Source organism: Oncorhynchus kisutch, linkage group LG10 (genome assembly GCF_002021735.2).
Source record: "Oncorhynchus kisutch isolate 150728-3 linkage group LG10, Okis_V2, whole genome shotgun sequence".
Classification (NCBI taxonomy): Eukaryota; Metazoa; Chordata; class Actinopteri; order Salmoniformes; family Salmonidae; genus Oncorhynchus; species Oncorhynchus kisutch.
The window spans coordinates 48108514-48125387 of NC_034183.2; the positions used below are offsets into that span (position 1 = coordinate 48108514).

The 16874-nt window shown below is 39.9% G+C and overlaps 1 protein-coding gene across 1 annotated transcript; it reads right to left on the bottom strand.

Annotated features, from left to right (window-relative positions):
- Positions 1-771: 771 nt before the first annotated feature.
- Positions 772-12109, bottom strand: LOC109898278 (membrane-spanning 4-domains subfamily A member 4A-like). Its single transcript, XM_020493185.2, has 7 exons — positions 11864-12109; positions 11619-11735; positions 11189-11245; positions 10724-10888; positions 10295-10417; positions 7455-7544; positions 772-1265 (listed from the first exon to the last, which is right to left on the bottom strand). The coding sequence occupies exons 1-7, from the start codon at positions 12023-12025 to the stop codon at positions 1170-1172; spliced, it is 810 nt and encodes a 269-aa protein (XP_020348774.1). The 5' UTR covers positions 12026-12109; the 3' UTR covers positions 772-1169.
- Between the last annotated feature and the right edge of the window lie 4765 nt (positions 12110-16874).

Here is a 16874-nt window from a genome sequence, read left to right on the forward strand (position 1 = left end):
TCTCACGGACAGCAACATACCGTCTACACATCGGTTTGGATATCAGGTAAGTTTTTCAGGTAAGTAATTAGGTAACTATGCATGTTTAAAGGCCACTCTGGGTAAGTATGCGTGTAATAAAACGTCACTCCAGGTAAGTATACATATTTTAAAAGGAGGATTATATGACAAAAAAACAAAACATTCCCAAAAGCTCTTCTTGAGGATGCTTTGCTGCCTCAAGACCTGGACAACTTGCCTTAATAGAAAGAACCATGAATTCTGCACTGTATCAGAGAATTCTACAGGAGAATGTCAGGCCATCCATCTGTGAGCTGAAGCTGAAGCGCAGCTGGGTCACGCAGCAAGACAATTATCCAAAACACACAATCAAGTACATGAAAATGGTTAAAAAGCAACACATTTTAAATTTTGGAATGGCCTAGTCAAAATCCAGACCTAATCCCAATTGAGATGTTGTGGCAGGACTTGAAACAAACAGTTCATGCTTTAAAACCCACAAATGTGGCACTGTAGAAGCAACAATCATTTGGTCATCATACTTTGATAGGGTTTCTTTCTAAAAAAATCAAATTTAAAATCAAATTTAATGAAACACATGATTTTGACTGTTCATGATGTTTAATGTTGCACATACTCAAGATAGAAAGGATATAGGCCAATGCCCAATGTAAACATCCAAGCACCACTCCCTCCTTATCAGGATGTTTTCAGACCCAAAATATGAATGTCATTAATTACGTTGTATGAAAGATAAAAGTGACTCCCAACTCACATTTTCTTCTGTCAGTTTTTTAATGTTTAAGTCAAGACTTGTTTGAAGACATTAAGTTAAATATGTATTTGCATGTTATTAAAAGAAAGTGATGCCTCAATATCATATAATGTAATGTAGCAGTGGCTGATGTTAGTTGATAAATGTACTATACGTTTATATAATAAATTCTAATTAACTTATATCAATAAAAAAAGGAGAGAAATTACAAAAACTCAACCATATAGTAACATATAGTAACCTAAACATTATACTTCAATATCAATATTGAACTGTCAAATGATTCAGATCAGTGATGTGGTGCCAACCATTGCCTGGCTTGGATCAGAAAAATAGCCCTAGAAATCACAATTTTAACAAGAAAAAGAGCAATGTATTCACAGAAGCCCAATTCTCAATGGATGAAAGCAGTGTTTTGTGGAGGCAGGGGTTTCTGTTGAAACCCTGTTCCCATATCGTCTCCCTCGGGACCCTTTGGGTAGATCACAGTCTGTAGAAACAACACAGTACATAATAGGACAGATATGTCCCAAATAGCACCCTATTCCCTATACTTAGCGCTCTACCTTTGACCAAAGCCTGCACCCTAAAGTAGTGCACTATATAAGGATTAAGATGCCATTTGGGTTGCAGACTATGATAGAAATTCTACAATAGAGAGATGTTAACAAAAAAGCTACAGCACACATGCTCAGTATTTACTTACTAGGTTGAGCCTGTAGTGTCAATATTGCATGATCATCACATCCTTGTTATTATATAGTTTTTAAGTTATCAGTTTTTTTATGTTTATTTTTAATTCAGTTCAGCTTCAGTTCGTTTTCAGACCTTTATTGTTTGTTTTTATTTAGTTTAAGTGATATATTTTATATATATATATATATATATAGTTATATATTATTTATTTGTATTTTTATAGTTAGGGACAGAATCAAATCAAATTTGTTTTGTTACATGCTTCCTTTAAGTGTAGACTAACAGTGAAATGCTTATTTACGGGGCATTCCCAACAATGCAGAGAGAAAAATTATAAAATGAGGAATAAATCCACAATGAGTAACGATAACATGGCTAAATATGAGGGGTACCAGTACAGAGTCGATGTGCAGGGTTATGAGGTAATTGAGGTAGATATGTGCATATAGGTAGGGGTGAAGTGACTCGGCAACACGATAGATAATAATCAATATCAGCAGCGTATGTGATGAGTCAAAAGAGTTTGTGCAAAAGGGGGTCAATGCAGATAACCAAAAAGCTAACAGGACTAACTATTTAGCAGTCTTATGGCTTGGGAGTTAATGCCCTTCAAGGTCCTGTTGGTTCCAGACTTGGTGCATTCAAACCACTTGCCGTGCAGTAACAGAGAAAACAGTTTATGACTTGGGATGCAGTCTGGATTATGTTTAGGGCCTTCTTCTACCAGCGCCTGGTATAGAGGTGACTGCCAGGTCACTGACCTTCTTCTTATAGGCTGTTTCATTGTTGTCGGTGATCAGGCCTTCCACCGCTGTGTCGTCAGCAAACTTGATGATGGTGTTGGAGTCATGCGTGGCCATGCAGTTATGGGTGAAAAGTGAGTACAGGAGGGGACAAAGCACACACCCCTGAGGGGCCCCCGTGTTGAGTGTAAGCATGGCGGATGTGTTGTTCCCTACCCTTACCACCTGGGTGGTGTTCAGTCCCAGGGACCTGAGCTTAGTAATGAGCTTGGAGTGCACTATGGTGTTGAACGCTGAGCTATAGTGAATGAACAAATCAAATTTTATTTGTCACATTTGTGGGAGCAAACGGTACATATACGGACAAACATAATACTGTAGAGCAAAGGTGTACATTAGACCACAAAAAAAGTGGACAGGAAACCAAAGATTAAACAGACATAAGTGTAATGGCCGAAGCCGTACGTGCCTTAAAGTGCATAAAGGTAAAGAGGAGGAGGTGACACTTAAATACATGATCTATTATGGAAAGAGCAGGATACCATTATAAAGATTAGATAGAGAGGAACAAACATAAGTGCTTAGGGTAAAGGACATCAGTGCTTAGGGTAAAGGCCATAAGTGCTTAGGGTAAGATAGACATATAGTAATTTTAGGACACGAGAGGGTCCTGCCACCATTGTAATCTAATCAAGAGCGGATACAGGTGTTAATGAACAAGCAGGAAGCCTGGACTGAGAGATAATGGTGGCAGATGACCTGAGGGAAGTAACTTCATTAACATGTAGAATGGACTCATATGCTGTGTGTGTATAAATACAGAGCCAGTGCTCTGGGAAAGTATGTGTTCCGCGGACCATCTAGGCTTCTGATATGTTTGTATTAAAAGCCTGTATTGAATTCACAAGTTCTTGTAAGTTTATAAACTGCTCAAAAAAATTAAGGGAACACTTAAACAACACAATGTAACTCCAAGTCAATCACACTTCTGTGAAATCAAACTGTCCACTTAGGAAGCAACACTGATTGACAATACATTTCACATGCTGTTGTGCAAATGGAATAGACAACAGGTGGAAATTATAGGCAATTAGCAAGACACCCCCAATAAAGGAGTGGTTCTGCAGGTGGTAACCACAGACCACTTCTCAGTTCCTATGCTTCCTGCCTGATGTTTTGGTCACTTTTGAATGCTGGCGGTGCTTTCACTCTAGTGGTAGCCTGAGACGGAGTCTACTACCCACACAAGTGGCTCAGGTAGTGCAGCTCATCTAGGATGGCACATCAATGCGAGCTGTGGCAAGAAGGTTTGCTGTGTCTGTCAGCGTAGTGTCCAGAGCATGGAGGCGCTACCAGGAGACAGGCCAGTACACCAGGAGACGTGGAGGAGGCCGTAGGAGGGCAAAAACCCAGCAGCAGGACCGCTACCTCCGCCTTTGTGCAAGAAGGAGCAGGAGGAACACTGCCAGAGCCCTGCAAAATGACCTCCAGCAGGCCACAAATGTGCATGTGTCTGCTCAAACGGTCAGAAACAGACTCCATGAGGGTGGTATGAGGGCCCAACGTCCACAGGTGGGGGTTGTGCTTACAGCCCAACACCGTGCAGGACATTTGGAATTTGCCAGAGAACACCAAGATTGGCAAATTCACCACTGGCGCCCTGTGCTCTTCACAGATGAAAGCAGGTTCACACTGAGCACATGTGACAGACGTGACAGAGTCTGGAGTTGCCATGGAGAACATCCTGCTGCCTGCAACATCCTCCAGTTTGGCGGATGTTGTCAGTCATGGTGTGGGGTGGCATTTCTTTGGGGGGGCCGCACAGCCCTCCATGTGCTCGCCAGAGGTAGCCTGACTGCCATTAGGTACCGTGATGAGATCCTCAGACCCCTTGTGAGACCATATGCTGGTGCGGTTGGCCCTGGGTTCCTCCTATAATGCAAGACAATGCTAGACCTCATGTGGCTGGAGGGTGTCAGCAGTTCCTGCAAGAGGAAGGCATTGATGCTATGGACTGGCCCGCCCGTTCCCCAGACCTGAATCCAATTGAGCACATCTGGGACATCATGTCTCGCTCCATCCACCAACACCGGAAGCTTTAGTCCAGGTTTGGGAGGAGATCCCTCAGGAGACCATCCGCCACCTCATCAGGAGCATGCCCAGGCGTTGTAGGGAGGTCATACAGGCACGTGGAGGCCACACACTACTGAGCCTCATTTTGACTTGTTTTAAGGACATCAACGTTGGATCAGCCTGTAGTGTGGTTTTCCACTTTAATTTTGAGTGTGACTCCAAATCCAGACATCCATGGGTTGATAAATTTGATTTCCATTGATAATTTTTGTGTAATTTTGTTGTCAGCACATTCAACTATGTAAAGAAAAAAGTATTTAATAAGAATATATCATTCATTCAGATCTAGGATGTGTTATTTTAGTGTTCCCTTTATTTTTTTGAGCAGTGTATTTTGAAACGATTCTTCACGACATATGCACGGAATACAACTGTACCCCTTGAAATGAATACAACTGTACCCCTTGAAATGCTTGCTTACGAGCCCTTCCCAATAGTGCAGGGTTTAAAAATTACATTAAAAAAATACAACAAATACACAATAATGGAGCTAAATACAGGGAGTACCAGTAACAGATCAATATGGAGAGGTATGTACAGTTGAAGTTGGAAGTTTACATACACTTAGGTTGGAGTCATTAAAACCCGTTTTTCAAACACTCCACACATTTTTTGTTAACAAACTATAGTTTTGGCAAGTCGGTTAGCACATCTACTTTGTGCATGACACAAGTAATTTTCCAACAATTGTTTAAACAGATTATTTCACTTATAATTAATTCACTGTATCACAATTCCAGTGGGTCAGAAGTTTACATACACTAAGTTGACTGTGCCTTTAAACAGCTCCACAACCGTCATAAAAAAGCCAGACTACGGTTTGCAACTGCACATTTGGACAAAGATCGTACTTTTTGGAGAAATGTCCTCTGGTCTGATGAAACAAAAATAGAACTGTTTGGCTATAATGACCATCGTTATGTTTGGAGATAAACGGGGGAAGCTTGCAAGCTGAAGAACACCATCCCAACTGTGATGCACGGGGGTGGCAGCATCATGTTGTGGGGTGCTTTGCTGCAAGTGGGACTGGTGCACTTCACAAAATAGGTGTCATCATGAGGGAGGAAAATTATGTGGATATATTGAAGCAACATCTCAAGATATAAGTCAGGAAGTTAAAGCTTGGTCGCAAATGGGTCTTCCAAATGGACAATGACCCCAAGCATACTTCCAAAGTTGTGGCAAAATGGCTTAAGGACAACAAAGCCAAGGTATTGGAGTGGCCATCACAAAGCCCTGACCTCAATCCCATAGAAAATCTGTGGGCAGAACTGAAAAAGCGTGTGCAAGCTAGAGGCCTACAAACCTGACTCAGTTACACCAGCTCTGTCAGGAGGAATGGGCCAAAATTCACCCAACTTGTTGTGGGACGCTTGTGGAAGGCTACCCAAAACGTTTGACCCAAGTAAATTTAAAGGCAATGCTACCAAATACTAATGGAGTGAATGTAAACTTCTGACCAACTGGGAATGATGAAATAAATAAAAGCATAAATAAATCATTCTCTGCTATTATTCTGACAATTCCCAAGGAGAAATTGCAGCCCAAATAAATGCTTCACAGAGTTCAAGTAACTGACACATCTCAACATCAACTATTCAGAGGAGACTGCGTGAATCAGGCCTTCATGGTTGAATTGCTGCAAAGAAACCACTACTAAAGGACATCAATAATAAGAGCAATGGACATTAGACTGGTGGAAATGTGTCCTTTGATCTAATGAGTTCAAATTTGAGATTCTAGAGATTCTAGTTCTAGTCTTTATGAGACACAGAGTAGATGAATGGATGAATTCCGCATGTGCGGTTCCCACCACATGAAGCATAGAGGAGAAGGTGGGATGGTGTGGGGGTGCTTTGCTGGTTACACGGTCTGTGATTTATTTGTAATTCAAGGCAGACTTAAAAAGGATGGCTAACACAGCATTATGCAGCGATACGCCATTCCATCTGGTTTGTGCTTAGTGGGACTAACATTTGTTTTTCAACAGGACAATGACCCAAAACACACAGCTGTGTAAGGGCTATTTAACCAAGAAGGAGAGTGATGGAGTGCTGCATCACATGACCTGGCATCCAAACCACCCGACCTCAACCCAATTGAGACGATTTGGGATGAGTTGTACCGCAGAGGGAAAGAAAAGCAGCCAACAAGTGCTTAGAATATCTGGGAACTCCTTCAAGACTGTTGGAAAAGCTTTCCAGGTGAAGCTGGCTGAGAGAATGCCAAGAGTGTGCAAAGCTGTCATCAAGGCAAGGGGTGGCTAATTCAAAGAATCTGAAATGTATTTGGATTTTTTTAAACACTTTTTTGTTTACTACATGATTCCATGTGTGCTATTTCATAGTTTTGATGTCTTCACTATGTAGAAAATAGTAAAAATAATGAAAAATCCTTGAATGAGTAGGTGTGTCCAAACTTTTGACTGGTACTGTAGGTGTTCCTTTTGTCCAGGTGGGAGAGGGCAGTGTGGAGTCCAAAAGAGATTACGTCATCTGGGGATATGTTGGGGCGATATGCGAATTGAAGTGGGTCCAGGGTGTCTGGGATAATGGTGTTGATGTGAGCCTTGACCAGCCTTTCAATGCATTTCATGGCTACATATATGAATGTCATTTAGACAGGTTAGCTTGGCCTTCTTGGGCACATTTTCAAACTCTCCCTGACCCAGTATGTAATACATACATGTTCCAAGCAGACCACCATAGTCCCTGTGGACTATGGTGGTCTGCTTGGAACATGTATGTATTACATACTGGGTCAGGGAGAGTTTGAAAATGTAATTCAAGACACTTGCCAGCCGGTCAGCGCATGCTCTGAGTATGTGTCCTGGTAACCCTTCACCAAGTGAGTTCCTATGCAAATGTTATCATTATAATTAAACTGAATGAAAACACATTATAAATCTCATGAGGCCTTATTTTGAGGCCAAGCTTTACCCTATTTCAGTGTCCTGAAACAAATGGCTTAAAGGCCACATCAGGCCTGCAAGTAAAATTACTCAAGAGTAACTAGGACACTGTTGAGATAATCTAAATGTTAATTTGAGATAATGAGCAGCCTATTTTATATGGAACCCTGCAAATCAACCTCCAAATATGTCATACCTCGTAGTTGTTCTGAGGAGGGAAAGGTGCGTTGCTTGGAGTCATGCAGCCATGAGGTACCGGTATTTGATTCCCAATGACGAACACTTGCTAAAAGACAGACATGTACATTTTAAGTCCATTTATATAAATTGCTTATCAAATATACAGGTGTTATGACTGCTCAGCGCTCTTACAGTTGCAGAACAAACACTGTATAGACAAAAGTATGTGGACACTTGTCTATTCCACAAGTTACCACTGGCTAAATCTATGCTGTTAAAATGCCTATTTACTCTGTTCCATCTGACTGTGCAATCCACTGTCTCATCAGCCCAGCCAAGCAATTTATAAACTTGATCTCCACTATAAAAAGCATCTAGACATTATCTCACAAAGACAACTCCTTCAAACAGAATCCTTCCAGATCCTTCCAGATCCTTAGTCTGCATTTATGGACTGCCCTATTCAATTCAACCCACATGTTTTCAATGGATTTTAAATCCGGAGACTGAGATAGACATTGCAAAATGTTGAGTTTGTGGCGAAATAACAATTTCTTTGTTTTTATATTTATTCTCGGTAATACCAATTACCCCACCGAAGATATTCTTTAAAAAAGTATACTTACCATGACAGAATTTATGGGTAAATACAACTCATAGAATAAAAAGGAAAGTTTGACATCTTCCAAAGTCTGAGGGTTGTTTTAACCTTCCAGACTTGGAATTGTATCAACTCGCCACACAAGGCTTTTACTTGCAACATATTGTTAAGTGCACTAAAGAAGAACAATGGGCACATATTGAAGTTGTGCATGCTAATCCTCAGAATCTTTTCACAAGTCTATTTTCAAAGGATAAATAAGAACATTAACAATTTTATAGTTAAGAACACTAACAATATTGAAGAAAATGAAATGCATACTAAAAGAACCAATATCACTCCCTAAAAACACAACCCTATGGAACAATCCTTGGATAGCTTTTCAGAGTTCACTGATAAATTGGCCCCATGGAAAACTAAAGGCATAGGAAATAAAATGATTTTTCCATTACAGAATTAAAAAGCAATTTTAGACTGACTAATGTAGACATTTTCAAATACATGCAATTGAAAAGTTCTATACACTAAATTTCTATCTGAAATCTTTTGGACATCAAAGAAATGTTGAGGGAATCCTATTTGACTCAGAAAAGGATTCACATAGAGTATGATAGGTAATAAAAATATAAAACTTTTAGATGAAGATTTAAGAAGAACCGATATTGACACAAGACGAAGGGAGTGTTGGAATATAACTAATCAACACATCCACCAATGCTGCTGTGAACCGCATCACAAGAGACATGCTAAACGGAAGACGTATAAAAACAATGTTATCTTTGATGCAATTTGAATGTTGTTTGAGTTGCTTTGTGTGCCACCAAATTTGCTTGAGATTATTTTACTGCAAAACTGCTCACTGAATCCAATTTACTTGACATAGGAGTTTCAAAGAGCTGTCAGTCAAGGCAAGCTCAAGAATATAAGCTCCCTCTCACTCAGCCTGTATTTTCAAACTTGCTGGCAGTTACCATGAGATAAAAAGTCATTTTAAGAATGACTGTTCAGGACTTAAGTGTACAACTAGCAATGACTCAATAATTAATGTCTTCTGGGAGTGCTATAAAGTCAAAAAATTATAGATGGAGTTAGAAAGTTGGTAGCCAGAAGTTTTACAATGTAAGTTTACTTTTAATCCATCTATATGCATATTTAAAGACATGGCATATGAGGGTGTGGTGAAATACTCAATGGGATGGACCATACTTTTCTCTTCAATGATTCTGAAAAACTTCTCAAACTGGTACTGTACATCTTTCATTCATGCTGGGAAAAGAGAGAGTTGCTCCCATGAATCAGAAATCCTTCCAAGGTTTGAGCTCACGGCCGCTGTGTTGGCAGCAAATTGTCATAACAAAAGTAAGAACCGTGAGCTCTCCCACGTCCGCACACTGGAGCAGGAGTGCCAAGATGGCTGTGCTCGGTGGCTTCAATACAGTGACAGGGGGTGTCAGTCAACCAGGGGTTATACACACCATTGGTTATATTGTCCCCTAGTGGTCGGGAGTGTAATTGCCCAAATAAGACCATAATATAAGATGCACCCAAATTGGCTCCTACACTGGCTAAAGTTCATGATGCCATTGACCTTAACAAGGGGCCCAGGACCAGTGGAAGAAAATTAACCCCATAACATCAAAGACCCACCACCATATTTTATGGTAGATATGGGGTTATTTTCTGTGCATTCTCATTTCGATGCCAAACTGGTGTGCGTGGCCAAAGCTATTTTCATGTCACCCAACCAATGCCTGGAGTTTACTAAACAACATTGGCACTCGGATTGGACACTGTGATTTGGTCAGATGACATGAACATAGAGCTATTTAGAGAACCCCATACCATAAGCGCAGACAAAGGATATCAATGATCTGGAAGGATTCTGTACAGAGGAATGGTCTAAGATCCCTCGCAGTGTGGTCTCCAAATCATAAAACATTTTAGAAATAGTGCAAGTGCTGTTATCCTTGCACAGTGAGGTACTGAAAACAGGGGTGTCATTCATTTTTACCCATACCTTTTGAAAAAAAACAACACTTGTTAAGCAAAATCTCTTTCTCTAAGCAATTGTAATTAGTATACATTTTGGTTGCATACAATGTAGCTCAGTATTGAATGATTTATTTTATACAGTAATTTTTGCTAATTTTTTTATCAAGGGTGTCAATAATTTCGGGACCACACTGTATTCGGAGCTAGATTTCAGTTTAAATCTTGTACCACATTTTGACAGAAATCTATGTCCATAGACTCACCTCAGGGTTGGAACGGCAGCACTGGCAGACTGCTCTGCAGGCGAATGACGAGACACAGATGGACACTATGAACTCCAACATGGAGAAAACAAGCAAAACACCTGAAATTCCCTGGGACCTGATCTATAGACAGAGAGGAACAGGAAACAGCAGTTGACTAGACTACCCTGCCATTTTGGAGCAATTATGTACAATTAAACTTTGACTCCTGTTTCAGCGTGGGCTAACAAGAAGTATAAATTAACTCAATAGCATCTAATTCACTATTGCTTGCATGTTGGAGATGTCACATATTCTACAGATGGTGTATAATTTAAACGAATAAAAAACATTCAACAGTATGTCTAGCAATACAATTATAGATGATAAATCCCCCTTTACCGATTTACAAATATCTCCTGACCAAAGGAATAAGCATTTGGTATATACCCAATACTGTTGGCAGACAAAGGATGGAGGGTTGTATGAAGGATAGTCTGGATAGTCACAGTAGTAGTTGTAAAAGAAGATCCCAGCACTGTCCAAAGAATGCAGAATGGTGCCAGTAAGAGCAATAACCGTGGCGACAACATTCATTCCAAGGGAGCCTTTTACCTAAGGGACAGAGAGCAGAAAGAGGACATGGGGATGAATGATTGGTTGTGAAGAATGAAATACAATATAGAATACAGTGTGTTGACAATCATTATTACATGTCTTCATTAAAGGTGCAATCTGCAGTTGTTGAATCGCCAGTTCCCACCCCCACTTGCTTGTGTTTGTGGGAGGAAAAGAAGCAGGTTGAACGGAAAAATAAGTGCCTATATATAAAGTAGATTCTGTTTTGAAATAGAGTGGAACTTTATAAATCAAAAGCCTGAACTTTATTGAGGGAAAAAAATAGTTGATACTGACCAGACATGTGTTCAAATTGTTGTCAGCAGCAACAGTTAGAGAGCCTGCAATGACATACTGAGAAGGAACAAGGAAGTTGTTATACAAGGCTGAGTCCCAAATGGCACCCTATTCTCTACACAGTACACTACAAAAGTAGTGTACAGTATGACCAAAGTTCAAATTCAAGTTTAATTACTTCCATAGAAGTCAATACAAACGGAGTGTATTAATGGCATAGGCCTAGCCAAATACATATACAGTGATAAAAGTCATTAGTTAAGTAATTCGTTATAAAGCATTACCATACATTTAAAAAATATATTTTGACATTTGTTTTTAATGCATTTCTTTTCAAATTGTGACATTATTCAATTATTAGGATGTTTTGTTTGCATCAAGAGAGACAGGAAATGTAAGGTAGGATTGCTAGACAGAACAGCTCACTCACAATGATAGATCCCCAGACAAATATTCCGCTGATTACTCCAATATTGTCTACTTGTGGTCCTGTAGCCATCACGATTCCTGTCAACAGCATCATCAAACCAACCATGATCTGTATGGTCTGTGAGAGAAAAACAAAGTACAAAGAAGGAAATTAATTTTAATTTTCTTCCAGTACCTTCAACTAAAATTGTATTTTTTTTTAAACTTCAAATTAATTTTCAAATGATGTATAACAGAAATTCATACCCCCAGCGCTTTTGGTTGCCCTGCCCGGAAACTTCCCAGCACTGAGGAAACCGTCTGTCCCAAACAGTGAGGGGCAGAAGCGACCCCCATCCCGTTGCCAGTGGGGTGTACATGGGTGATGACCACCACCCCGTTAGTGGTGGTTGTTACAGAGCTGGACATCTTTCACAGAGGAGAGAAGGCTGTTTGTAGTACAGTAAGAGGTGATACGGCTGGTCAGTGGTGTGTTGATGATCCTTATGTAAAGTTTATACTCTACCTGGGACTTCCAGATAATCATTTACTTGGGACTGTCATGCATAATAGGTGTGTCTGCCACTCATTAGACTTTGAACTCTCCCCATTGTGGTTGCTGTATCGTCTGTTTACTTGAATAACTTGAGCGACATTTAGTTCCTTCTGTATTATCATAACTTCCCATCATGGGCTTGAAGTTGTTTGCCTATAGAACACAGGCTATACAAGAAACTCATACACTTCCATGAAAGGGTGTATAAGTTTCTATTTCATTTTACATAGCATGGAAGTGTATACGTTTCTTTTGTTCCCTGCTGTAGAGGCAATAATCTTCAAGGTGTGGTATAATAAAGTAATTTAACCAAAGACGTTGCTCCTCTGTGGGGAGACATCCTGAATTAAAGAAGAAGTAGGAAGTAGGTGAAAGAAGAAGTAGGTGAAATAATAGTGAATGTTGAATTATTGGTGAATGGACGTTAGATAAGCATGACAAACAGAAAAGAGCTTAGTAAAGTGGAGTGTATATAAATGCTGAGATATCATGTAAACATAAGCTCTTCATGTCTATTCCTGCACCCCTCCCTTCCTCTCCCTCTCTCTTCCTCTTCTTCTCTTTGTCTCTCTTCCTCTCCTCACCTTTCTTCCTATTCTCCCCTCATCCTCCCCTCATCCTCTTCTCCCCTTTCTTCCTCTCCTCCTGTCTCTGCCTCTCCTTCTCTCTTTTCCAAGGTTATGTTAGTTATTCGTTTTTAATTCTATTCATTTTTCTTTGAAATTCAGTTAAGTTTTAGTTTGCTTTTAGAGTTTCTATAAATGTTCTGTTTGATAAAAACATTACTATTTCAATTTATGTTATTTAGTTTCAGTTTAGTTTTAGCAGTAGCAGTGCGTGGGTAAAATCACTGGGGAAGCCAGTGAATTCAACCACACATTTGTTTTATTACAAAACCAGATAGCAAACTCTGTCCAGCGAAGTTCACAAAGCATATTGCATGTACAGTAACAGACTGTATACATTGGCTTCAAAAAGTAATCCTACCCCTTATTCCAGCTTTCTCACCCATCTACACACAATACCCCATAATGACAAAGTGAATACATGTTTGTTTTTTTAAATGTTTGCAAATTGATTGTAAATTAAATACAGAAATATCTCATTTACATAAGTATTCACTCCCCTGACTCAATACATGTTAGAATCACCTTTGGCAGCGACTACAGCTGTGAGTCTTTCTGGGTAAGTCTCTAAGAGCTTTGCACATCTAGATTGTACAAGCTTTGTCAAGTTGGTTGTTGTCGATCTGGTTCAAGTCCAAGCTCTGGCTGGGCCACAAGTCAGAGACTTGTACCACTCCTGCGTGGTCTTGGCTGTGTGCTTAGGGTTGTTTTCCTGTTGGAAGGTGAACCTTTGCTTCAGTCTGAAGTCCTGAGCACTCTGGAGCAGTTTTTCTTCAAGGATCTCTCTGTACTGTGCTCTGTTCATCTTTCCCTCGATCCTGACTAATCTCCCAGTTCCTGCCATTGAAAATCATCCCCACAGCATGATGCTGCCACCACCATGCTTCACCGTAGGGATGTATTGGCCAGGTGATGAGCGTTGCCTGGTTTCCTCCAGATGTGATGCTTGACATTCAGACCAAAGTGTTCAATCATGGTTTCATTACACCAGAAAATCTTGTTTCTCATGGCCTGAGAGTCCTTTAGGTGCCTTTTGGCAAATTCCAAGTGGACTGTCATGTGGCTTCCGTCTGGCCACTCTACCATAATGGCCTGATTGGTGGAGTGCTGCAGAAATGGTTGTCCTTCTGGAAGGTTCTCACATCTCCACGGATGAACTCTGGAGCTCTGTCAGAGTGACCATCTCGTTCTTGGTCACCTCCCTAACTAACCAAGGCAATTCTCCCCCAATTGCTCAGTTTGGCCAGGCGGCCAGCTCAAGGAAAACTCTTGGTGGTTCCAAAATTCTTCTATTTAAGAATGATGAAGGCCAATGTGTTCTTGGGGAGCTTCAAAGCTGCAGAAATGTTTTGATACCCTTCCCCAGATCTGTGCCTCGACACAATCCTGTCTCGAAGCTATACGGACAATTCCTTCGACCTCATGGCTTAGTTTTTGCTCTGACATGCACTGTCAACTGTGGGACCTTATATAGACAGGTCTGTGCCTTTCCAAATCATGTCCAATCAAGTTGTAGAAGAATCTAAAAAATTATCAATGGAAACAGAATGCACTTGAGCTAAATTTCGAGTCTCATAGAAAAGGGTCTGAATTCTTATGTAAATACAGTATATCTAAAAATATGTTTTCACTTTGTCATTATGGGGTACTGTCTGTAGATTGATGAGCAACATGTTTAATTTAATACATTTTAGAATAAGGCTGTAACGTAACAAAATGTGTAAAAAGTGAAGGCTCTGAATACTTTCCGAATTCACTGTATGTGGTCTAAAAAGGAAGGAAAATACAATCACGAGAATCCACTTTTAATGACAATATACCAACACACAAGCAGCGCATTGCGCAAACAAAACAACCCTCACAATTTCAACTGGAATCACTTGGGTCTATTACTGAACTTTTTGGAAGAGACTGCCACTGGCAAACATGGTTACAGACCCAACAACATTATATAGTATCCCCTCCTCGTGAAGAAAAGCACATGAGCTAATTATAATAGACAAATTAAGAAAAACAATTACATATTTTCAACATCAAAAAAGTAGGAATAAGATACTAATGAGAGACTGTTATGGGATTTTTATGAATAATGACTAAATTATGTATACATTTAACTTAGAACTATGCCTAAACAAAATACTACTATGTTACTGTATGAATGTATGAATCTTATTATAATCATAATACTAAATATAATTTGTGTAGTTTTAGTCAAGAATTATAACAAGGACTTTCTGTTCCTTGTTAGAAATGAATGGAGCTATCGTTAGACCGTGTCACGTTCTGACCTGAGTTCCTTTGTTTTGTCTTTGTTTTTGTATGGTCAGGGCGTGAGTTGGGGTGGGCAGTCTATGTTTGTTTTTCCATGTTGGTTTTTGTGTTCGGCCTAGTATGGTTCTCAATCAGAGGCAGGTGTCGTTAGTTGTCTCTGATTGAGAATCATACTTAGGTAGCCTTTTTCCACCTGGGTTGTGTGGATGTTTATTTTCCGTCTTTGTGTTACGTGTGTATGTCACCAGACAGAACTGTTTAGTTTTGTTCGTTCATTTTGTTATTTTTGTATTGATTCAGTGTTCAGTGCTTTCTTTAATTAAAATTATGAACACTTACCACGCTACGCTTTGTTCCCCCTCTCTTTCTCCCGAAGACGATCGTTACAGACCGGCTGGAATACTGTGTTCCTTACAGGACATTCTGTCCCTACCCAGGGAGGGGAGAGACCTTGGGCTTGTAGTAGATTGTTTAACAGGTGGCAGACAATGTGGGAAGGCTTGTGAACTGTATTGCCATTGTATCTTAGAGGAGGAGAGACATTTATGACGAAATGTGAGGTATATATATCAATGTACATGATATTATGACCAGAGCTCTCGGGAAATAAACGCTACTGATTAATTTTGAGACTGGACTCGGTCCATTTTATGCAAATAAGTATCTTACAAATTCTTAGAAACTGACAGTTTTTTAATTGAATTGGTTAATGAACATATAGGAGTTAAATTCCTCTAACAGAGACCTATATACCGTAAGCAATATAACAATTGAGATGTACAAACTATTACATAATTTTGTGATTTGCAGATAAGAGGCAAACCATAATTTTAAGACCGAGTAGTTGATATACTGTAACTATTTGTTCAGCGCTTTTGAAATGTACAGCGACATAATTCAGAACATGGTCCGTTCTTACATTATTCTCCCTGTACATCAAGTCAGAATCGTAGGATAAATAATGGGGGTATATAAGCAGACAATGAAAGCTCTTACAATATTCAATGATGAAATTTCTCCAAAACAGGCTATAGTGTTACGGTTTTCTAGTGGTGATGAAGGAGAGTCGGACCAAACTGCAGCGTGTCGATTGCGATTCATGTTTAATAAAACAAAGAAACACGAACTACACGAACACTACAAAAAAACAATAAACGAAACAGCCTATCTGGTGCAAACTAACAAAGAGTACACATAGGACACTAAGGACAATCACCCACGACAAACTCAAAGAATATGGCTGCCTAAATATGGTTCCCAATCAGAGACAACGATAAGCACCTGCCTCTGATTGAGAACCACTCCAGACAGCCATAGACTTTGCTAGATAACCCACTAAGCAACAATCCCAATACCACCACCAAAACCCCAAGACAAACATACCACAATTACAAAAACCCCATGCCACACCCTGGCCTGACCAAATACATAAAGATAAACACAAAATACTTTGACCAGGGCGTGACATATAGGCTACATGTGCACCACCTAGTCAGAATAATAAGCTAAGTTCTGAAGGGGAGCGGGACCAAATTCCTAGGGTGTGACACATGGGCTGCTAACAGCTTACTACACAACATACACTTAGTATTACTTTCTTAGCTACAGTATACATTTCTTCCTGGCGTATTACGTCATTTATGTAGCAGAATACAATACATATTTTTGGACTCACAGTTGTTGTGCTGTGCTCACTTGAAAGTGGTGAGGCGGTCCTTCTTGTGGGCAAACTTTGCCATCAAACTTTGCCATCAAAATCTATCATTCTCTGGATTTATGGTGCTTTCAAAACAACTGGGAACTCCCGAGTTCCCAACATGGAATT

Coding starts and splice junctions, on each gene's coding strand:
- LOC109898278 (XM_020493185.2), bottom strand. CDS start 12,025: ATGTCCAGCTCTGTAACAACCACCACTAACGGGGTGGTGGTCATCACC. Junction 11,736..11,863: donor GGCAACCAAAAGCGCTGGGG/GTATGAATTTCT, acceptor TTTCTCTCACAG/ACCATACAGATCATGGTTGG. Junction 10,418..10,723: donor TTGTCTGCCAACAGTATTGG/GTATATACCAAA, acceptor CTCTGTCTATAG/ATCAGGTCCCAGGGAATTTC.